Source organism: Ornithodoros turicata, chromosome 2 (assembly GCF_037126465.1).
Source record: "Ornithodoros turicata isolate Travis chromosome 2, ASM3712646v1, whole genome shotgun sequence".
In the NCBI taxonomy this organism is placed as follows: domain Eukaryota; kingdom Metazoa; phylum Arthropoda; class Arachnida; order Ixodida; family Argasidae; genus Ornithodoros; species Ornithodoros turicata.
The window spans coordinates 120,233,647-120,246,379 of NC_088202.1; the positions used below are offsets into that span (position 1 = coordinate 120,233,647).

The following is a 12,733-nucleotide window of genomic DNA, read 5'->3' on the forward strand; positions in this document are numbered from 1 at the left end:
GATTTTCGGTACCGTGGTCAGTTGTTAACGAGGAATAAAATGACACCATATAGTTTCGAAATCAATGGGAGCGGATACGACCGTCCCTTTAAACGTTCTTAGGTTGAACACGCGACTATAGCGATGTGTGAATAAGCAGTTTGCCCTTCAACAGTGATGATTATCTGTGTTATCACCGTGACCAACAAGCTCACCTCATCCTATCGTTAACAACTAGTATACGATTAGAGTCACGACAGACAAAGTTATAGCTGCAAGATTCATCCTTCAGGAAAATCGCTGGGCTCTCAACACCACTGGGCCTCTTATTCGAGTGCTTCCATGTATAGCTAGACTAATTAGCATATTAATTAACAAATCACTTTAATTAAAAACCTTAAGTACATATGTTTCTAGGAGAGGTACCTGATGTAATATCCCCCCAAAATGGCCCGCAGATTATGCCGTCTGCCTTTAGAGCTTCGACATAATTTTCTATTGCTCCTGTCGCTTCGTATTGGCAGTGCTATGATATTTCAGTGTTATGATATACGCTGCATACGATTACCTGTATTCCCAGAATTTTCTGTTCATTTGTTCTAGTGGCGTCTCTCCTGTGAACAGGGTCCATCGCCACTTGTCCAACAGGTACCCAAAAGGTAGGAAAGCTACCTTATCCAGGGCGGTACGCAGCTGGAAATCAACAGTGTCTGCAAAAGAATCGACGCGATTACACATTGTTCTAGTTCTTGTTGTTGCTCGCAATATAGCATAAATCTACTCTTACTAATGTTGTCGTCCTGTAGAAGGTCTAGCATTTTCAGGTGACTCGGTGTAGATACCGATAGAGCCATAAGATCTCCTATAGCCTCGTGAAAACCTAGAATAATCATTAGCCGTTGTTAAGCAGGGACCCTGCCACTATATCTTTTGTCATAGCAGAAAGGTGAGATTGCGGTCCCCACTTTGTAACAGTTTGGCACGTTTTCGGACCTTTTGCAACACGTTATGTAACCTCTCGCGCGCTCGCATAGAACGCGCGGACATTTATGGTACGCGATTGGCCTCTGCTGTGACATCACGACACACAACGATGAAGGCGAAAAGGACGTTGCGAGAAGGCGTGGCTCGTGACAGTAGATTTCCTAAAGGCGCATGTACGAGTGAGATTACGTTATAGCCCATTTGTTAGCTCATAGGTAATTTGCATTCCCTTTGTGGAATGCGGACACAAGGGCTTGTATGATCTCGAAGCGTTCCCTATCGAGCTAATGATCAGGCAACAGCTCGAAACGGCCCGAAGCTTTCGCGTGACATCAGACACATGACATCAGACATCTCATCAGACAGTGACGAGCAGGGGCGCCGGAACAAGGGGAGCGACGGCTCCCCCTCATTTACGAATGGGGGAGCACGGCTCCCCCAGTGTCAGCCCAGCGTCGTAATCTTCTACGGTCTAACGGAATGGCCCGTGCGTGCATGTGTTCTTTCGGTGGCCATAAATTTAGAGAACAATAAACAGAGATCCTACCACTGTCACTGTGTGCGGAGACCGTTTGAGAAGAGCTACATACCAATGGTGTCAGGTTCACAGGGTTCTGGAGTTGACCATGGCAAGGTTTATGGTACGAAGTGCAATAAATCAGTCAGAAAGTGTGTAACGGGGGGCGCGAGCACTCCCAGACTCAATCCACGGGGTGGGGTGGGGGGACAGAGGCGCAAATGGGAATCGCAAAAGGGACGCAAGACACCAGACGTCTGAGGGAAATAAGGATACGAAGAAACCGCCCAGTTGAAGACAGAGGGTTGTTATAACGGCAGTTTGCGAGGCGCAGCCACAGATTTCATTCGGTTGTGGACAGGGTGCCCACTTCGAGCTGGCGTGTAAGACCTGTAGTAGACAAGTGCGATGAACTGAGACGAAACATCGCACCGGTGTTGTGTTCATGTGTCGGCAGTGGCAACGTCGAGGGAGCGCCACCAAGCCCTCGACTGCAGCAGCGTTACACGATTATTAAATGCCATAGGCATCGGAGAAGGCAACACCTCTGGAATGGGATATGTATCGCAGCTTGTTTGTTGTCTTATATATATTGTGTATATCTTCGCCCGTCATACTAGAATATTCTAACTGTTAACCTGATTGGTGGCCCCTCGCTTTCCATCGTACCGATGTCCAAAATTTACCTGCTGTTTTCATTTATTCGGCTTTTCTTATTGGGTCGCCCGGGAGTTATAACGACAGCGTGACACCCAGTCAAAAGGCTGGGTGTCAAAGGGACACATTCTTGCTGAGCTCCAGACCGGCCCAGGAAAGTCTGGTTTATTCGCAGAAGGCTTGCGGATCAGACGATATTCGCTTCCAGTCCCGGCACATGTATATGCCGCGACGGCGATTCCCGGCCACAAGTACCCGAAGTTCCCTACACATTACTTGACATAGAGGTCTATAGGCACTGCGCAGAAGTAAAAAAAAGCCGGACGCACTGAACTCTTACCAACTAATCCACCATCAACCGCTATTTAATTACAGTACTTCTGCAATGTTACTTTAGATCTACTGTACAAATATGCGCATGTCATTTCCTAGGTGCACGTTTACAGTTCGTGCAGCAACCATACACCATGAGCCCTCAAGGAAAATAAGTGATGATGATGATGATGTTTAAGGTAGCACTTTTTTTTCGCTCCCCCAGTGAAAAATTAGTTCCGACGCCACTGGTGACGAGGAACGAACGTGATATGTATGCATTCACGTGCCGCCAGTCTGGATGCCAGTCTGGATGGGAAAACACGAGTTCACCGTCGATTTTGACGAGTACGGGCATGAAAAAACGGCAAAGTCCGTCATCGGCAATCGTCCGAGGGCTCATCCAGCGCCCAGTCTGGATGGGAAAAGACTAGTTTACCGTCGATTTTGACGAGTACGGGCATGAAAAAACGGCAAGGTCCGTCACCGGCGATCGTCCGAGGGCTCATCCAGCGCCCAGTCTGAATGGGAAAACATGAGTTCACCGTCGATTTTGACGAGTACGGGCATGAAAAAACGGCAAAGTCCGTCATCGGCGATCGTCCGAGGGCTCATTCAGCGCTCCTTTATCCGCTTATCCCTAACGCCAGTGGCGTAGCTGGGGGGGTGGGGGGTGGAACTGCCCGTCTGCTTTCGTTCTCTGTGGCTTGGGCGGTAAACAGTTTCAGCGTGCTACCCCCGCCAGACGGCGCTGCGCTTTAAATATGGCGTCCACGAGAAAACAGTGTAGTATATACTTCGGTAGTCTTTGCACATAAAACTACGCTAGTTGTGAATTAAGCATATAGTTTTTCTAGTTAGGGCTTAGTTTTAATGGAACCGGATGTTACTCTGTCGGTGACTTATCAAGACCCCCAAACACCTCCTAACCCCCAAATGTTTGGCGACGCCCCCTAATTCTTTTCCTCCGTGGACCCCTTTTTGGGGGGCGCAGTGCTATCTTAGCTTTAGATACATTTCACTCATGATACAAAAAGCTGTCACAATGTAACTGCAGTTACATGATTCTGCACCTGCGGCGGCCATGCACTCACCTTCGTTGGCGCCCTCTCTGAATAATGGATGCTGATTGAAGTACTGCATAAAGTAGGCAATGTGACCCATCTCATGGTGCACCGTAAATAGGTCCTCCATTGTGATGTCCGTGCACATTTTGATCCTGAAAGGTTAGCGAAAATGTTTTCTGAAAGACATCCGTTCATTCCACCAAGTCTATAGAGACGTGTCGCGCGAGCAACGTGTACACACCTGAAATCCTCTGGCGTTGCAAAATCCCAAGCAGATGCGTGACACACAACCTTCCTATCCGGAGGCTTGGTAAGCATACTTTTGGCCCAGAATATATCGGTCATCGGTTTCATTCCTAAACTTGTGAAAAAATTCTCGGACGTTTTGAACATCTTTGTTGCGTTCCACTGCTACGATAAGAAAGTAGAAACAAGGCGTAAGCATCTCACGACGTATCCGTCACCAGGTTATGTATGTTATCTGGCCCGAATAACGCTCACTCATACAAATTTGAGACTAGGTGAAAGGGCAATAGTCGAAATTTGATCAAGCGATACCACAATGGGGAAGACAAGGCGTTACAGGTAAGTCCGTTACGGGCGTTTATATTCAAGCGTTCGTTACAGTTACATGCTGTTCGCTACCCCTAAAGGTCTGCATACAGGGGTCCCAGCTTTTTAATTAATTGAAGGCTAAACTGTCGTAAATAAAGCAGGAGGAAGCTAGATTCGGATGTCCACACACACGTGCACGTGCACACACAGACAGGTTGGCCGAAAGTATTATACGAAACCTTTAATTGGGAAAAGTACCCCGAAGGTTCACTAATGCACAACGAAAAAAAAAAAAGAAAGAATGAATGAAAGTTCGTTTATTTAAAGGATGGCAGACAATGCTGCTGGGCCTTCTAGTACACGATTGCACTATATGTGCACACATATAGAGGAAGGGATATGTTGTTCCAGGAAAGCAAAAGAAACGAATGTTGGGCATTTGTCGAACTTGAGCATTTTCCAGGTGTGTTTCAGGGCGCCACAGATAATCTATGACGGATATAGCAGTAGGTTAAGAAGATATATTCTAATGACGTCCTAGGACACGTGGAAGGAAAGGGAGCGACGAGACGATAAAAGAGCTGTCTACAATCCTTGTTGTTAGTGAAGGTGTTCCGTGTCGTCCTCTTTTTGTGTTTACCATCACTGGCATCCTATGTCGCCTTTGATGTTGTTTTAGGTCCGGAAAGTGGGTTACATATCCTAAAAGGAGTAGTTTGTGGTGCTTGGTGTAGCAGGTAACAGAGGCGTCGGAAGGTGGGGAGCAGGGGCGAAGCTTTCCCCTCTCCTTGATTTCAGGCTGCGGAGGCCTCGCCCCGTTCGTCGACATCGGAGAGGGTGCCTGGTATTTTTGCAAGCAGATGTTTACTGAATTTGCATGTCCACTTGTATGAACTTTGCTTAGTGCAGATAACGTTGTTTCAGTTTACCGAGGCAAGCCTATTACTCCGCGTAGACATATTCATTGGTAACGTAACTATCCATCTTACACAAAGCACATGTGTCTGTTATTCACACACAGAAGGACTAACCATTTCCTAATTAACCGCGAATGTCGTAAGTGGAAACATTTGAAGTCATTCTGCACTGCGTGTAGCATGCGTCGTTTTTTTACGCACTGAAAGTTATTAGTGGACCTATCCTTCGAACTACAGCTTGCCCATCTCCCCTGTGGCAATATGCACTTCCGACACCCCTGGAAGGCAACCAACACGCTGACTAACGGACACTGTAGCGTTTAGGAAGGACAACGTGCGTATTCCCTTATCTGAAGGCTAACCTTTCCTTTCTTTTTTTCTTAATAAACATATACACCCCCCCCCCTTATCTGAAGAAATACAGGGACACAAAAGATAGTGCTCAAGTACTGATATGCTAACGATGCCAGTGCATAATGCATCTTTTCCTGGCTGCTCGCAGTACGAAATAGTGTAAGCATGGGGGCTACTGAATACCTGCTTTTTCATTTCAGGAGTGACGTCCAGAATTGACCCTTGACTAATATTATCGTAGAGGTTACCCCAGGACTGTGCCCACATATTTCCTGAAAGAGGAGAAGTATATTTCACGTTTATTCTGGCACGTTTATTCACGTGGCACTGCACAGTCACACGCAACGTCAACATGCTAGGAGAGAACAACATTTCGCAAGCTGCGGAGAGCTTACACGCGATTTGTAAGTCCCTGAACCCTGGTTTAAATTTGTCTCGGTATTTAACGGTCTTTCACTTCATTCTTTGCCTAAAAAAAATCGTGAGCGATGTTTGTTTCCTTGTTTCCTTATTTTGACAATTTCACAACATGTGTAATATTGTGTGACAGTGAAAAGCTGGCGAGATTTTTTCGATACGTCGCTGCCACAGGTTTCTAGTTATTCGCTTTGTATCTGACGAAATGAAAAAGAATAAGAAAATTTGGTCTACTACCTAGACACAGAAAAAATAAACAAACACAACCGTATCCCGCGACTTTACTAAACAAACAGCCCGAGTAATGATACGAGAAGGACGCAGTTCCAGAGGTCCCCTTGTCCACAGGGATGTACCGAAAAGTATATCACCGTGAACTATCGCGGCGTCTGAGAGCTCCACTTCATGTAAGGTGAAGGCAACCATACCCCATACCAAACAAATAAACAAACAAACGAAGTATGATGAACCATACCGAGCAAGTGCGCTGGAATGGTACCATCTGCTGGAATCTTATCGGGGTAAATCTCCTTAAGCTTCTTGCGAACGAAGGCGTGCAGCTTCTTGTAAAGCGGCGACACTTCCTCCCACAGGGCATCCACCATGTCAGTGATGTTCTCTGTCTCGTAATTTTCGAGCCAGCTGCCCTTCAAGTTTTCGTATCCTGAAATGCGGACACAGCGGTTACTCCTGCATGGTGCTCAACAAGCCCTTGAAGGCAAAGTATTAGGAATGGGCCAATAGAATCCGCGAATCCTCGAATCCTAGGCAGGGATTCGAGATTCGAGAATACGAGTCTTAGTGCCCAAGACGGCGAATCGAAACTTTCGAATCCACGAACCACGTTTGTTTGTTTCTTTTTAAAATTGGCGCCTCCGGAGTCCCCTGAAAGCCTGATTGGCCGGCGGGGTGTTTTCTTGTTTGTTTGTTTACATTGCTCTGGACTGACAGACTTCAGGCAGGAACTCTTAGATTGCGAGTTTAAAAGCAACGTGGTTTTGCTTTTGATTGTTTATTTTATGAAAAGATTTCAGACTCGAGAGTTTATGTATTTCCTGTAGTCAATGAACAACATGTTAAATAAATTACGTTTAAGCAGTATATGGGTATGTTTTCTACTGAATGTAAACTATTATTTAATTCGTTTTTCATTAAACAAATATATCAAATGCTACTTCAAACATTTTTCAGTAGAATTGTTTTTCCCCCTGGCTTTTTAAACTCTTTTTAAGAAAGGATTCGAAAGATTCGTGGATTCGTAGAACCTTCGTTGGATTCGGAAAATTCTTGATTCGTCCCATCTCTACAAATCATAATATAACAGCTAGGTCGTTCTGCTCCAATTCATTAGCGATGGTAATATTTATCAAGTACCGTATATGGTATATCAATAGAGCATGCCTTACCGTTCATTACAGCCGACTTGTTGACGATTGTGATAAACCTCTGGTACAGCGGTCTTATGGGCCGGCCCGCACCTTCGTGCCACTTCTGCCAGGCCTCGAGAAGAGCATCGTGGTCTCCGACTTTCGCCATTATTTGCGTTAAGTCTACGCCACAGAAAAGCAGAAAGAAATGGGAAGAAAAATGTATGCAGACATGTTGACTAGCTCATCAGGCTCAAACGAAACTATACTATAGGATCATAACCACACCGTGCATTATATGTTCACCGTGTCATCAGCGTAATAGTTGATGCACTAGGAAGCTCGAAAAGAGACAGCCTTGTCTCTGTTATCAGCAGAAAGAGGACGCTCGTTGACCATGACCTCTTTGTGACGTGATAATTTTCTACCAAGACTGTCACTAAAATCATCCTTAGAAGATACATCCCACAAACCTCACCTGGTTCGAGTGACATGTTTTTCCCTCCGATGACGACTTCGGTCGAGCTGTATATCTTATCCATTTCTCCACCTAATTTATTTGCCTGTATTAGGATAACACGTTATTAATGTACGTGCGCATAGGAATAGGACAATCGAACAGACTTCTAATAAGTATATTCACGGGATAAAGCGGGATAGCTTGAGGAGCAACAAGGAAAAAAAAAAGGAAACGTGACGATACCTCAGCGGCTTCTTCATCCTTCAGTATGCCGAGTCCTATGTCGTTCAATCTTCGAAACATTCGAACGAGGGTCACATTTTGGAATGTTTTAAATGCGAAGCGTTTCGCAGTTAAGCCAATCTCTCTCCTCTTTTTTGTTTGTTCATTCTCCACGGTTTCCTGCAGAATTAAAGAAACAGGATCAAGATGAAGACCAGACCCTACGAAGTCGGTCGAGGACGCACCATCTCCCTCTAACAGCACGCCGCCATCTTGCAGGAAGATCGCTCGGAAAACGCGCATCATATAAAACCATTAATGTTCGAAAATTTCGACTAATAATTGACACCTCAAAAATTACATACTACAATTACAAAATTTATTGGTTGGTTGGTTGGTTGGTTGAGCAGGTTACTAGTGAGAATTTGATACGATGTAGTACTGGTAAGTATTCGCTTTTATTAAATACGGAACGTGCAATCTCGGGCATATCACGAAGGGAAACCAATCAAGCCACAAAACTTTAACGCACAGACTCCGCGAAATTTCGTGGCCGCGCCCATGTGCTCTGTGCACGCTTCGCGAAAAATCCGGACCGAGAAATTAGAGAGAGCTCTCTCTCTCTCTCCCTCTCTCTCTCTGTCAAATATCTGTTTTGAAAGCTATGGAACCCGCTACACTTACCGACATATTCTGGTTGTAGTCCGTGATATTGGTATTGAAATCCCATTGCGAATTAGCGCTGGCTTTGTACAATATGTCAAGCGGGGTCTTCAGCTCGTTGACATAGGCGGCGGCAATCTGTTCGTCTTCGATAAGCCCCGAGACATCCTGGATGTCGCTCAGATATTTTGGCTGTATTGGAGAAGACACACAATAGCACGTGTTGACAACGATATATCCAAGCACAAGGTATGCGAGCATCGTACACGTCAGGAAATTAACGACGGTCACAAATTTTGGTTACGCCGATTGAATGCTTCCTGTTGTTGACACGGTAAGTGATGATGACAATAGCATTGCCACTGGAAAGACATAGCGCGGCGAATCGCGGTCGTCTGTGCGGTTGCTACCTGTAAGTCGACCCGGAAGTGAACCGGGTTCGAATCCTGTGCTCCCTGTGAAGTCGGCCCAGGACTCGCGATCCCTCCCTGCGATAGTCGTGAAGTTGCCCGCTTGTACCCGTGGCCGTCGACGGCAAGCAGTTCCGTCAGCCACCACCATCACCGCTACTTGTAAGTTTCCGTCTAACTATCAGTTTAGCTATTTTGACGGCACTCTAGTTTTACGCAGACTTGTGCGTAACGCGTTACTAGTAATTGCGTTACTTGTAATCAATTACCTTTTTGAGTAATTTTTCGAGTAATCAGTTACTTTACTGTCAAAGTAATTTTTCTAGTAATCAATTACTTTTCTGAGTAATCGATATTAGCTTATCTTTCAGATGTTCTGCCCCAAGTCAAACCCCTGGTGCCATCAGCCTTTGTTGGGCTGTTCTACTATAGCAAGCGGAGGTCATTGTAATAACGCTCTGGAATTTCAGTCTCTCTCACTAATCTCTTCCTACACCAGTGTGATAGTACCTGAAGCTTTGGAGGTTTAGTGAGTCATGGGGAAGTTCCACGCAATGCTCTTCCACAATCGGGTCAACGTCTTCCCGGGCGTACAGGTCTCATTGTCCTACGTGTTTTTGTTTGTCTTGTTATTTCAGCTGTTCCGCTGTTGAACCTTTTTTTTTTTTTTTTTCTGAGGCACACGAAGACAGTTATAATCTGCGTGAATGCAGAGTAACGACCAAAGTAACGCGTTACTTTTCTACTCGTTACTCAATTACATTTGAAGTCGAATAATTGGTAATGGTAATCAATTACTTTTTCAACAGAAGTAACGGTAACGGTAATCAATTACTTTTTTCGAGTAACGGGCACAAGTCTGGTTTTACGGTAGCACCTGACACTTTGTTTTTTTTCTTACAGTTCGCGTTTGTACTGTTGTTACTCAGCTAGAGAGGCTGGAGTTCAACTGCTCTGTTGTTAAAGTGCGTCTCGTTAGAATAACGCAGCTACCCCACTGCGAGCCTACGAACCTGATACGACGAACGTGTCCAACAACCGGCTTCAATCCTCCTCGCACGGTGGGCGTGGCGCTTTCCTACTACCCATCGCTATACATATCCAAGTATGTATATCCGTGTGCAAACATCTCTACCGTAATTTTATACGTCGTCATTTTGGTGTCATACACCGGATTTGATTTAGTTTGGCGTATATTGCGTTGGGAATGAAATGGGGTTCTGAAATCGCACGCAATAATTGCTGACACTTTATAAAGGATCCCGGCGCCTTTAGAGCGAGAACGGACTTTACATATGACGCAGTTTTTTGGGAGGGTTATGCTTTGCACATGCGCATTGAACAACTGAAGCCCAATCTGTGAGCGAATAAACATGACGTAATCAGGTCCTGCTTGGTATGCTTCCTACACATGAGCTTCGGAGCAGTTGCACATATTTACGGAAACAACCTCACAAGTTGACAAACTGCCACAAAACACGGAAGTTGAAAAGAGAAACGCCCACTTAAAGCTATTACGCAACGCGTACTCGAAGAACATGCAGAGAGCAGGACTGAAATTAGCGAAACGGTTCGGTGCCTCATCGCACCTACGCTTCCCACATTTCAACGAATTGAATATTCCGCAGTACAGTACATTATACATTACTATACATTCAATTGTCATTATTGTTGTAATGAAACAGAACAGTGCACCGAGAATTTCATGCGGTAGAAAGTGTATGTACCCCGTATTCTATAAGGATATTCAATAAGGATGTAGTGAAGGATGGACAAAAGCTTATCGCGATTTCTTTGCTTTCCGTTCGTAGCTTTCGCGTGTACACAGTGGTTCACTTCACGTTGTCACAAAATTCCATCTAACAACCTACATACTTGTCAACGGCATTTATCTTCGACGAACTTCAAAGAGCACTTGATGATTGATTTTTCTGAATTGCACTCAAAAATCTGCTAAGTCAACGTAACGTTTCAGTTGCGCGGTTTCAAGCCATAAGTGGGGAGTAACGCGTGACAAAGTAGTGCGTTGCCGGTAACGCGTTACATTCAAGTAGCGAAATATGGTAATGCATTACATTTGGGAGAAAAGTAACGAATAACGTAACGTCACTACATTTTTAATAACTAACGCGTAACGGCGTTGTGTGTTACTGCGTGTTCGGGAACATCGGTTCATCGTCTAATCTTGAAAGCTTGAGCGAGGATAGTGCTTGCAGAATACGGGAAAATTCCCGATTTTTTTCTATCAATCTTCAACAATGACAAGAAGGTCACATCGGCACCCGCGAAGAACGCAAAAGAAAGATTATTGACCTACCCTGGTTGAGATGTCACCTTTGTTTTTTGTTCACCTTGTCAATGTCAATTTTTGTTCACCTATATTTACCACCTCTGTTTTGTTTTGTTCACCTATGTATACCACACTCCCTCTGGTATTTCTTGGACGAATGGGGGCAAAAGCGACAGAAAAATGGCCTCTGCCCTCTGAACAAGTAACAAAATACCAAGGAATTGGCTATTTGGATTTGTACTGTGTGAGATAAAAAGTTACAGCCTCTATCAACCTTGACAAGAAGCACTCACTGGTCATTAGGCTTCCTCTCAGCCGAACGGGCGAAGCTCAATTGTGAACATCAACTACTTCTGCGTGGCAATAAATCGTACATGTAAGTTGTGTTCATGGGTGACCCTTGGTTGTGCCCAACATTGCTTGTATTGGTTTGCGGAATGCACTTATGTAACTCAACCAAAAAATGGTACATATTATAAGGACAACTGGTGAAGTAATGCAAAAGTAACGGCATTACTTATTAGAAGTAACGGCGTTAGTAACGCGTTACCTACTACCGCAACAGTAACGAATAACGTAACGCGTTACTTTTTGAAAAAGTAGTGAGTAACGGTAGTGCACTACAAAATAAAAGTAACTTCCCCACATACTTATGTTTCAAGCACACCGCGGGTGGACATTTAGGAACCGTATGCGGTCTTGTGCAGGATGCTAAGTGAAAGTTTTACGCCAACCGGTGAAATTTTAGCCCTCATGAACATTTCATAATGTATATTCCTTGCTCTGCCACTCACTGCGAAGTCCAAGCAGTGCAAGTGCACCACTCAAGTGAAAGAGACAACATTTAGGAACTGTATGCGGTCTCGTGCAGGATGCTAAGTGAAAGTTTTACCCCCAACCCGTGAAATTTTAGCCCTCATGAACATTTCATAATGTATTTTCCTTGCTCTGCCACTCACTGCGAAGCCCAAGCAGTGCGAGTGCACCACTCAAGTGAAAGAGACAACATTTAGGAACTGTATGCGGTCTTGTGCAGGCCTAGTGAAAGTTTTAGCCAAAATTTTCTCTCTTAGACATTTTGCATGTATTTTCCTGGGTGTGAAACAGTGCCTGAAGGAACTTGTGCATGCAATGACATTTCAAATGCATCGGTCCTCCATGCACCTGTAACAATAAAGCCACCTTCAATCGAAACGGAGAGAAAAACAAAGAGCTCGTTATCACACTTGTTTCACAGTAAAGTTGCTGTCGCAGCTAATAAACACTGCCCAAGACATTATGTTGCTCTGCTTTCCATGCAGGCGTGCATACGCTGCAATAAGCAAACGGTCCCAACTTTGCGGACATCCTGCCGCAATTTTCCAGTCCAAACTGGATATCTGACTGCAAAACTTTGGACCACAGAAGTTGAACGAATTGTACGGTCCATACTTATCACGTACTGCTTGTCCGTACCGATCGGTTTATCTCGCGCATGTCTAGTCTGGACCAGTGGGCTCGCGTGCACCACTGCACGAACTCTACTATACGTATATGCAAAGAAGCAACAAAAAAGCAAAGAA

At 44.8% G+C, this 12,733-nt stretch overlaps 2 protein-coding genes across 6 annotated transcripts in view; one reads left to right on the top strand and one right to left on the bottom strand.

Annotated features, from left to right (window-relative positions):
• Positions 1-12,733, bottom strand: part of LOC135386003 (angiotensin-converting enzyme-like) — a 274,926-nt gene that overhangs the window by 14,087 nt on the left and 248,106 nt on the right. For all 5 annotated transcript variants that reach the window (XM_064615692.1, XM_064615693.1, XM_064615694.1 and 2 more), the window contains 10 exons: positions 8,493-8,663; positions 7,830-7,988; positions 7,605-7,689; positions 7,166-7,309; positions 6,235-6,423; positions 5,526-5,614; positions 3,758-3,927; positions 3,544-3,668; positions 767-859; positions 548-689 (listed from right to left, as the gene is read on the bottom strand). In XM_064615692.1, the coding sequence (XP_064471762.1) occupies positions 548-689; positions 767-859; positions 3,544-3,668; positions 3,758-3,927; positions 5,526-5,614; positions 6,235-6,423; positions 7,166-7,309; positions 7,605-7,689; positions 7,830-7,988; positions 8,493-8,663 (1,367 nt within the window). The remainder of the gene's footprint in view (positions 1-547; positions 690-766; positions 860-3,543; positions 3,669-3,757; positions 3,928-5,525; positions 5,615-6,234; positions 6,424-7,165; positions 7,310-7,604; positions 7,690-7,829; positions 7,989-8,492; positions 8,664-12,733) is intronic.
• Positions 9,921-12,733, top strand: part of LOC135386006 (carboxypeptidase inhibitor SmCI-like) — a 42,069-nt gene continuing 39,256 nt past the window's right edge. Inside the window, exon 1 of the transcript XR_010420554.1 lies at positions 9,921-9,986. The gene's annotated coding sequence lies outside the window, so the exon portion shown is untranslated. The remainder of the gene's footprint in view (positions 9,987-12,733) is intronic.